Source organism: Anopheles merus, chromosome X (assembly GCF_017562075.2).
Source record: "Anopheles merus strain MAF chromosome X, AmerM5.1, whole genome shotgun sequence".
Lineage (NCBI taxonomy): Eukaryota > Metazoa > Arthropoda > Insecta > Diptera > Culicidae > Anopheles > Anopheles merus.
The window spans coordinates 23,279,160-23,290,049 of NC_054081.1; the positions used below are offsets into that span (position 1 = coordinate 23,279,160).

At 44.4% G+C, this 10,890-nt stretch overlaps 1 protein-coding gene across 1 annotated transcript; it reads left to right on the forward strand.

Annotated features, from left to right (window-relative positions):
* The first annotated feature begins 8,334 nt into the window (after positions 1 to 8,334).
* On the forward strand, positions 8,335 to 10,592 carry LOC121591124 (uncharacterized protein K02A2.6-like). The gene is made up of 3 exons (XM_041911517.1): positions 8,335 to 8,731; positions 8,868 to 10,363; positions 10,542 to 10,592. Exons 1-3 carry the CDS (start codon positions 8,335 to 8,337, stop codon positions 10,590 to 10,592), a joined length of 1,944 nt encoding a protein of 647 aa, XP_041767451.1.
* Positions 10,593 to 10,890: the final 298 nt, after the last annotated feature.

The window sequence follows — 10,890 nt, forward strand, 5'->3', positions numbered from 1 at the left end:
TGCCATCCGTCCTTCCATCAGAACGATCAGTCATCACAACTCGACGTTAAGAATTCGCGTTAAGCCTAAACTATTGCCTGACTGCTCGATATCAACGAGCAATAGAACTATGACGGGAGGAGGGTTTGATAAAATACGAAGCAACGAGGCAGACTAGTGTAATTATGTCAGTTTTGCACGGTTGTTTACATCGACTAACGTGTATGGTTTAGGCCGCACTTGTTTTTTACCGAATAACATGATGGCACATGGACAAGACAAAGAATATAACTATCAATCATCCGTCCATCTTTAATGAAAATAACTGTTGTTGTTATGACTTTATTGTTGAAAAACAAAAATACAAAAACACTTCAGAGCAATAAATGAAGAAGACTCTTTTTTTTACTCGTGAGCAGCTTTTAAAAATGAAATTATCGCTTATATCGCAGTGGCGGATTAAGGGTGTCGGGAGCCCTAGGCGGAAAGACGAGTTGAAGCCCCCTGTAAATGGTAAATGTTGTTGGGGCGAGGGGGGGGGGGGGTAGCGGCACTCAACTTGGTGTTGGGATATTGAACAGTAAACTTGAAATGCCGTCGGGGGCCCCTTCGATAATCAGTCACAGGTTCTAAAATTTTTGTTGAGGGGGGGGGGGGGGGGGAGGTGCAAATGATTCGCCAGTCTCGGGGCCCCAGCGGCCATCCTTCCGGGGGCCCTTGTCGCTATTACTCTGTCAATACGGCATACCATAGAATGGCGATCTACGGGGCCCCTAAATCGGCGGGGTCCGCCTACCGTTAGATCCGCCACTGTTATATCGGGAAATTAAAGAGCTTCAGAATACTTCCGACTATTACAACGACACCGACGGCCCCAACGGCTCCAACCGACTCCGTCGGCTCCAACCGACTCCGTCGGCTCCAACGACTACGACTGCTCCGACCGGCTCCAAACTGCTCCGTCGGCTCCATCGGGTCTGACGGCTCCAACCGGCTCCGTCGGCTCCACCTGCTACGACGGCTCCGACCGGCTCCAGCTGCCGACTAGCGGCTCCGGACGGCTCCGGACAGCTCCGAAGGCTCCATCGGTTCCGACGGCTCCGACTGGCTCCGGCTGCCGACTAGCGGCTCCGGACGGCTCCAGACGGCTCCGAGGACGGAGGTTTGCTCCTACCTTTCAGAAATGCTTCCAATTTTGGCGAAGTCGGAAGCGATTCCGGATTTTTGTTGAATTTACCCATCACTAGTGCGCACGCACACTCCGGCGTATCACACACAGCCGGTAGAGCAGGAGCTCTCGGTAGGGCACGCGGCCCGTTTACTGTGATTGTATATTGTTTTATCTGTAAATATAAAACGTTCTGTTTGTGCCGTGTAATATTGGGTAACACTTCATTTGCTCGGACAAAACAACTAAGATGTAGATTCGATCGCCACTAACATCTTTTGTGTAGAAGCAGTGATCCGCACTACTTTGCACAAATTGCATTCCAACAAACGTCATGTTATCGATGATTCCATCACCGGGCTCCTTTCTTATCATAGCCAACAGGTTGTTTCATATATAGCTTCTCTTTGAGATTACCATACAGGTATGCAGTCTTCACATCGCAGTGCTTCAGAATCAGCTTTTTCATGCTTGCAATGGCCAATAAACAATGGGTTGTCTCAGGGTTGTCTGCTTCGTAACGGAGGCAAAAACTTTATCATAATCTTCTCCATATTTTTGACTAAATCCTTGTGTCACCAGCCGCGCTTTGTAATTCAAAATATTGTCAGCTGCGTTTCGCTTCCGTTTGTAAACCCATTAACAACCAACTGGTTTACGGCCTGCGGGTAGATTCACCAAATCCCATGTACCATTAGTTGTATGAGATTTCAGCTCATCGGCCATGGCTTCCTGCCATTCAAAACTGTTCTCACAGTCTAGCGCCTCCTGTATGTTTCTAGGTTTCTTCCCCTCCTCTTTGGCGTTTAAAGCTTCCTCAATCAACCGCTTGGGAGGAATACCCTTATTAGGTCGCAATGATCGTCAAGGAATTTTGTCTAATTGAAGTTCTTGAAATGACTGTTCACCCTCGGACGCGTTTTCAAAAACCGTATCGTCCAGTTCATCCCAATTCATCATGTATCATTGTCTCGAGTTCCTGTGTGATGGTGGTTTCATGATCTTCAATCTCAGCCACTGCTTCGGTTTGTGTTTCAATACTTTCGTAGTTTTTCAGCAGCGTGGTCCTCGACGATGGCAGTTGCACCATTTCGATAGTTGATTCAATCGATTCAGTCTTGTTTCTCTCCAAATCCGTTTCGGGCATTTCTATGATTTTTCATCTCTACTAATCACTATCTGATTAGCTTTGCGATCCAAAAAACGATAGGCTTTTCGTACTTCAGCATATCCAACGAAAACCATTTTCTTCGCCTTCACATCAAGTTTAAAACTCTTCTCATTGGGTACATGTACGTATGATTCCGAACCAAAAATTCTGATATGACTATATGGTGGTTTCTTATTATGCCAAAATTCATACGGTGTCTTCTCAATTGATGATGATGGTAGCCGATTCTGCAAATAGTTTGCAGCTGTTATTGCTTCTCCCCAATACTACTTTCCGAGACCAGACTCAGCAAGCATGCACCTAACGAGCAGAACGTAACAGCACGTCACGTCTTTACTACAACAGAGTTCATTCTCTCTATCGCCGATATAATAGATCCTGTCACCGAAGTTATTTGAAAATCTACTGGGCTACCAAGCATTATACGTTATGACGGTGACAGTGCCTGTTCCCTGCCAGAAATGTGTAAATTGTTTGCCTTGCGCTTCAAGGACAACTTCGCTTCGCAAACTACTGGTCCAGAAGATGTGACCGATGCTCTCTCTAACACACTTGTTGGTGCACTGCTCCCTATGCTACCAGTCATCACTGTCAATACGATCACCTCTGCCATCAAACGTGTTAAATCCTCATATACCCCTGGCCCAGATGGTATACCGGCCGTTATCCTAAAGTGGTATGCTTCTGCGCTTGCTCCCTCGCTGATTTAGATTTTTAAGGAGTCCCTGAGATGTGGAACCTTTCCCGCCACTTGGAAATCTTCCTGGATGACACCCATCTACAAGAAGGGCTGTAAGAATGATGCTGTAAACTATCGTGGCGTAACCTCACTCAGCGTGTGTGCAAAGGTGTTTGAAATGCTAATCTACGAGCCATTGTTGGCCTCGGCCTGCAACTATATTAGTGTGAATCAACATGGTTTTGTGCCCAGGCGATCTACAACGACTAATCTACTAGAGTTTGTTGGCAATGCCATAAATCTATCGATACCGGTTTACAACTAGATGCTATTTATACGGATATCAAAGCAGCATTCGACAGTGTATCGCACTCCATCTTGCTAGCGATCTTGCATCTCCCAAACCCTATGATAATGTGGCTTAGATCGTACCTTACAGATCGTCAATATTCTGTGAAGTTAGGCCCGTACATATCAAGTCCAGTGCATCCATCTTCTGGAGTCCCGCAGGGCAGCAACCTGGGTCCTTTGCTGTTCCTTCTTTTCATCAACGACGCGACGTTGATCCTTCCGGCTGATAATCATCTACTGTACGCAGATGACGCGAAAATTTTTCGTGTTATTCGTGAACCAGAAGACCACGCCCAACTGCAAACTTCCTTGCATGAGTTCCAGTGTCGGTGCAACCGTAATGCTTTATCCCTATGCACAGATAAATGTGAAGCCATCACTTTCAGTCGTTCTCGCTGCCCATCATTGTATGAATATGCGCGAAATCGGACTGATTGTATGAAAAATCGGACAATTGTATGAATATGCGCGAAAATTTACTTGGCGCGAAATCAATGTGTTAAGGATCTAGGTGTTTTGCTCGATACAAAACTAACATTTAAGGATCAGCTGGATCACGTAGTAGTCAGCAGCAATAGAATGCTAGGACTAGTTATCAATATGACTCGCGAGCTTAATGATATACCTTGCATCAAGGCGCTCTATTGCTCACTTATCCGGTCGTTGATGGAATATGCAAATATCGTATGGTGGCCAACTGCAGCGCGTCCGTTAGCTCGATTGGAATCAATCCAGCGCAAAATTACACGACTTTCACTTCGCTCATGGAACCAAAGGCTCGATTACCGGACTAGGTGTTTACTACTCGAGTTACCCACCCTAAGTGAGCGAATACGAAAAGCCAGGTTGTCGTTCATCACGGGACTTCTCGACGGCTGTATTGACTCTCCGTCACTACTGGCTGCCATCAACCTGTACGTTCCTGCCAGGCCGCTCCGGACTCGGGCAATGTTGGCCCTCGATGACCGTAGAACGCAATTTGGCTCCTCTGACCCGTTCCTACTCATGTGCCGTGCTTTCAACGCCGTCAGCGACGCTTTTGAGCCGAGGATTTCGCCAACTGAGTTTAATGATCGTGTTTCTGTGTTAAATTTGGTTCCATAGTGCACATTTTTATGTTTTATGTTATTGAAATCCATTGTAAAACAATCATTGTAAAACATTGCTAAATGGTTCGAGAGGGCATTATTGTCCATCGATAGACAAATAAACATAAACATAAACATAAACATAACCATCTCCACAACATATCAATTCTTTCGTTCCGCTTTCCCGTTCTGTTGAGGTGAATAAGGAGCTGTCATTTGATAAATAGTCCCGCTTTCCGCTAAAAACTTTTTCAATTTTGCTCCAGAATATTCTCCTCCTCCATCCGTGCGTAGGATTCTTAGATAGCGACCAAACTGATTTTTGCTATGTTAAAATACTCATGTATTTTATGCTCAGCCTCTGACTTCGCCTTAAATAGATAAATAACAATATATCCACTAAAATCATCTAACATCGTCATAAAATATCTGTTACCTCCCGGTGTAGTAACTAGTCATGGGAAAAATGATTCTTTTTAAAGATCAGGTGCGGTCCAGTTCACTCAGTGAAATGAACTGAACGCGTGCGGTGATTCTTTCGCACGTCCGAGGTGCAGTATCTTTTTAAATATCGATTTTATGCTGCAAAAATGTACCCCTCTATTTTTTTATCAAGTTACATTTACAAGCAGAGAAAAAGGAAATCAAAGTTGTTTTAATGTTCAACTAAACTTTAAATTTAACGCTATTTTTTTTTTAATTTTCTTATATCTGTAACGACCAAGCGTTTTGCGGGTAGCGGAAGGTTAATTGGCCGTTTTAATAAGATTTAACGCAATTCGGAAGAGCACACAAATAATTATACGCAGGAGTCAGTGGCTTACGTCTGTTCAGTTCAATGTCGCGCCAAGAAAAGAGCTTTATTCTGTGACAGTTCATCTTACACAACGGGTGCTCCAGCGGTCAGAGTATAAGGCGTTTATACTGCTGTGTTTGGGGTTCGGGTTGAGTGCACAGTAGGCGATATTAGTCCGGACGTTACAGCTCGGCTATCCTGAACAATAAATTGCCCTCAATTTCCTAATCAATGAACTCGGTCCAACGTCGCAACTTATTTGCTTCTAGAACCCCATCGTAGGGTAGTTGTATGAGTTGACATCCTTCTACATCGCGTACCACGTACCTATCATGGGGAAACACCTTATGGATGACGTAAGGTCCCCTGAATTTAGGATTAAGCTTCTTATTACCGCTATTGGTCGTATCAGAATAACGTATAGCCACTAAGTCACCTTCCTTATAGCATTGTGGTGGTTTGTGCTTTTTGCTAAAGTATTCCTCATTCTTCCGTTGAGACTCTTCTACGTTTTCTAACGCTTTAGCCCGAATGGCTCCTAAGTCCCTAGAGGCTCGATAAAATTTCTCATCCAGGTATTCAGCTAACTCGTCTGGAACTTTACCGCGTTGCTCAACACCAAAGAGTAGGACAGAGGGGCAGAAGTTCGTAGATGTGTGAACAGTATTGTTTAAAGCGTATTCGGCTGACCGCAACTTGGATACCCAATCGGTCTGGTCTGGAGCATCAGATAGTTTGCTAAGGATAGGACACACGGTTCACCCGTTCTACCTGTCCATTGGCTTGTGGGGATCCGGTGGCGTTGAGGACATGGCTAATGTTATGCAATTCCAAGAAGTCCTCAAACAAGGTTGAGGTGAAACAAGAAGCTCGATCCCTAACAATCCGCCTAGGGCGGCTATAGTAAGACATATATTGGGAAAGGGCAGAACACACTTCCTTCGCATTAATTGAGGAGGTTGGGTAAAGTTTGGTTAATTCAGTGAAAGCATCGATAACAACAAGTATATACTTCTTGCGTAAGGGAGAACTAGGGAGCGGACCTAAATGGTCGATATGGATCGTATCGAAGGGTAAAGGTTCTTTAGGGATGCTGTACATATTCCGGGCATTAGTATTATGAGGTGCAGAATAAACAATGCATTTGAGGCAGTTCTTAATGAATTTGTCAATAGTGGGCTTCATGTGGGGGAACCAGTAATGCTGACTGATTTTGCTGAAGGTTTTGTTTATGCCCAGGTGGCCAATTCGCTAGTGAGTGTGTAAAATTACGTTGTCGACCATTTCCAAAGGGACATACAATTGAGGTTGACCATCAGGTATGTCGCGATAGACAAGCCCATCTTGAAGTAAGAATCCGTCAACTTCTTCTGATTCTAACCGATGCTTCGATACATGGGTCACGTGTCTGAGCTACTTAAAGCTGGAAGTCAAGGTCAATCTCACCGATGGCACCCACAGCTTCGGTACGACTCAGTGCGTCGACATGGGGCATAGAAGTGCCTGAGCGATGACAGATGGTATAATCGTAATTTTCCAGAAACAAGGACCACCTGGCAATCTTAGCGGAAGCATTACGGTTCTTAAGGGTCTCAACAAGAGAGTTACAGTCAGTAACTATCTTAATGGGGAGCCCATGAACATAAGTGTGGAAGCGCTTAAGAGCGTAAATGATGGAAAGAGTTTCAAGCTCATAACTGTGTAACTTGGATTTTTCTTTTGAAGTGGTTTTGGAAAAGTAAGCAACAGGGTGCAACTTATTGTCATCCTGTTTCTGAAGGAGAATAGCGCCAAAACCAAAGGAACTTGCGTCACAGTGTAATTCAGTTTCTCGATTTGGGTCGAATATGGAAAAGACAGGAGAATGCACAAGTTTGTCACGTAAGGTTTCAAAAGCATGCACACAAATTGAATCGAAGTCAAATACTTCATCCTTCTGAAGAAATTTTGTCATAGGTTTAGCGATGCAAAAGAAAGATGGAACAAACCGTCGGAAGTATGAAAACAGACCAAGACAACGTCTGAGTTGCTTTAAATTAGTGGGCATAGGGTTATTAGTAAGTGCTTTAATGTGCCTATCACTAGGCTGAATTCCAGAAAAGTTAGCTTTGTAGCCCAAGTATTCTATTTCTTCATGGAAAAAATTGCACTTTTCAAGACGAAGTTCTAAATTATTCTGCTTGATCATTTCTAATACGGACTGAAGGGTACTAAAGTGAGAGCTAAGATCGGTAGAAGCGGTGATGATGTCATCGAGGTACACTACTATTCTGCCATCATCAATTAATTAATAATTAATAAATTAATAAAACGTTGACATTCGGAAGGGGCGTTACGAAGACCGAAGGGCATTTTCAGATATTCAAATTGACCATCTGGGGTCACAAAAGAAGTGTAAGGGATAGATTCCTCACTAATTGGAACTTGATGGAATGCGCTTTTCAAATCCAGCAAACTGAAGAATTTTTTTACTCACAGATGCTCCAAACAAGTTTCGATAAGGGGTGGGGGGTAATTGTCCTGAACTGTAATTTTGTTAAGAGGCCGGTAATCCACACACATACGAATCTCGCCACTCTTTTTCCTAACGAGGACAAGCGCAGAAGCATAAGGAGAATTACTGGGCCGGATGATCTTTTCTGTTTATCAGTTTATCAACAATTTGCTTAACCTGCTGTCTTTCACCATAAAAGAGTCTTCGCAACTTAGTAAATATTAGTGTATCATGAGTCAGATTGATTTTCATAGGGTGTTTGAGCGGTATAACATCTGAAGTATAGTTGAGGTATGAATTTTGATATTGAATTTTGAATTTTGACCAAAGATGCTTCAAGGCTCGAAGATGCTGCCAGAGTTCGCCTTCTGATTCGTAAGTTGGGTCCCACGGAACACGAGAGACTAACAAATTTTCTTTTGCCTAGCTTGCCACGCGATTTCACCTTCGACGCCATCGTGGACAAACTAAAAAAGCTTTTTGGCAAAATGGAGTCGCTTCTCAGCAAACGTTATAAATGTTTCAACATTACAAAAGCACGCTCGGAGGATATGCTGACCTTCGCCTGCCGCGTAAACCGTGCTTGTGTAGATTTTGAGTTGTCGAAAATGACGGAAGATCAACTCAAAAGCCTGGTGTTCGTGTGTGGCCTCAGGGAAGACGAAGACGCTGAAAGCCGTACTCGCCTTTTGTCTCGCATCGAGGAAAAATGTGATATCACTCTCGAGCAGCTGTCTGCCGAATGCCAGCGAGTGGCTAACCTTAAGAAGGACAGTGCGATGATTGCTGATTGCGGTGAACGTGTTCTAGCGGTAAAAAGCAATCATCAACGACGTTATCCGTACCAGCCGCGGAATCAGTATGAGGGCACGTCTCATTCACACTTCCAGTCGAGCACCAATGGAAGGCGCACACAGCAGGGATGGGAGAACAATGAGAAGGCAAAATACGACAAGCCTAAAAATCCTTGTTGGCTGTGCGGAGAGCTACATTGGATGCGTGAGTGTACGTTCACCAATCATAAATGTCGCGACTGTGATCAAATCGGCCATCGTGAAGGATGTTGCAGCACCGCAAATCGACGTCGCAAATATGTCCACTACAACAATGCAAACATTCGTAACGTAATTCGTCGTAACAGTGAACGTCTGCCAAGTTCAGAAGAAGCGAAAATTCGTCACGGTTGTCATCAATGATCAGCCGGTGGAACTACAACTTGACACCGCATCCGATATCACAATTATTAGCCAAAGTCTGTGGAAGCTATTAGGGAAACCACCTTTGGCCAACTCTACAGTGAAAGCTAAATCGGTTTCTGGAGCAAACCTGCAAATAGATGGCGAGTTTCAGACAGATGTTAGAATTGGAAATACGACTCGCCAAGCTACCATCAGAGTCATCGATGCGGAACATCTTTTACTTGGCGCAGATTTAGTGGAGCTTTTTGATCTAGGCTCCATTCCGATGGACGCTTTCTGTAACAGCATCTCTACGGAACCGGTATCCAAAGTGCTCGAGCGAAAATTCCCAGCCGTCTTCAATGGTACGGGGCTATGTACCAAGACTTGTGTCCAACTTCAGCTGAAGGAAGGTGTTCATCCGGTGTTCTGTCCGAAAAGACCGGTCGCATATGCGGTGCAGGATATGGTCGATAAGGAGCTGGATCGATTGGCGGAAAGAGGAATAATCTCTCCCGTAGATTATTCGGAATGGGCAGCTCCAGTGGTTGTCGTCAGGAAAGCGAATGGGAATGTGCGACTCTGTGGCGACTACTCTACCGGATTGAACTCAGCGCTTCGGCCTCACGAATATCCACTGCCCCTACCGGAGGACATATTTGCTAAATTAGCACACAGTAAGTTATTTAGCAAAATTGACCTATCCGATGCATTTTTGCAGGTTGAAGTCGACCCTCGCCACCGTCCACTACTCACCGTCAACACACATCGTGGACTGTACACCTACAATAGATTGCCACCGGGAATTAAGGTAGCTCCAGCAGTCTTCCAGCAGCTTGCAGACACTATGTTAGCTGGAATCAGCGGGGTATCCTGTTACATGGACGACATAGTTATCGGGGGCTCGTCAGAGCAAGAGCACGATGCAAATCTATCAGAAGTATTGAGGCGGATTGAAGAATACGGTTTTACGATTCGGGCTGAAAAGTGCGCTTTTAAGGTAAAACAGATTCACTATTTAGGATATATAATTGATACAAACGGCATGCGCCCCGATCCTGCAAAAATAGAGGCTATTACGAGACTACCAGAGCCTACAGACTTGACAGGAGTTCGTTCATTTTTAGGGGCTATAAATTATTATGGCAAATTCGTGCCCAACATGAGGGAACTGCGCTACCCCTTAGATAGCCTTTTAAAAGCTGATACGCCATTCCGTTGGACCAAAGAATGCAGGCAATCATTTAACAATTTCAAAACGCTGCTCTCGTCAAATTTGCTATTGACACATTACGATCCAAAACAGAATATAATAGTATCTGCAGATGCATCCTCAGTTGGTCTGGGTGCCACTCTTAGTCACGAGTATTCGGATGGTTTCATTCGTATAGTTCAGCACGCATCGAGAGCGCTCACCAAAGCAGAACAAGGCTATAGCCAAATCGATCGCGAGGGTCTGGCAATCATATTTGCGGTCACCAAATTTCATAAAATGATTTATGGCAGACGTTTTAAACTCCAGACGGACCATCGTCCGCTGTTGAGAATATTTGGTTCGAAAAAGGGCATACCAGTATATACGGCTAACCGACTACAACGATTTGCACTTACTCTTTTATCGTACGACTTTGATATAGAATATGTCCGTAGTGAATCTTTTGGCAATGCCGATATTCTTTCTCGATTAATACGAGCGCACGAAAAACCGGAAGAAGACTTTCTGATAGCTTCAGTGAGCTTAGAAGCTGAGGTGAAATCTATCGCTGCTAGTAACCTTGGGGCTTTTCCTATAAGCTTCGATGTAGTCGTTTGTGAGACAAAATCAGATCCCCTGTTAAGGAAGCTTTACGAATACGTGCAAAATGAATGGCCAAGAAATGCTACCATGAGCGGCGAATTATCGCAATACTATCATAGGAAAGATAATCTCTCAACAATCGAAGGCTGCATTTTATTCGGAGAGAGGGTGGTCATACCCGAAAGACT

Bases quoted from the DNA above. Each gene is read 5' to 3' on its own strand.
- LOC121591124 (XM_041911517.1), top strand. From the start codon at position 8,335: ATGACGGAAGATCAACTCAAAAGCCTGGTGTTCGTGTGTGGCCTCAGG. The intron at 8,732-8,867 runs GTACGTTCACCA...TCGTCGTAACAG, and splicing joins GCTACATTGGATGCGTGAGT to TGAACGTCTGCCAAGTTCAG. The intron at 10,364-10,541 runs GCAATCATATTT...ACTTTGATATAG, and splicing joins AAATCGATCGCGAGGGTCTG to AATATGTCCGTAGTGAATCT.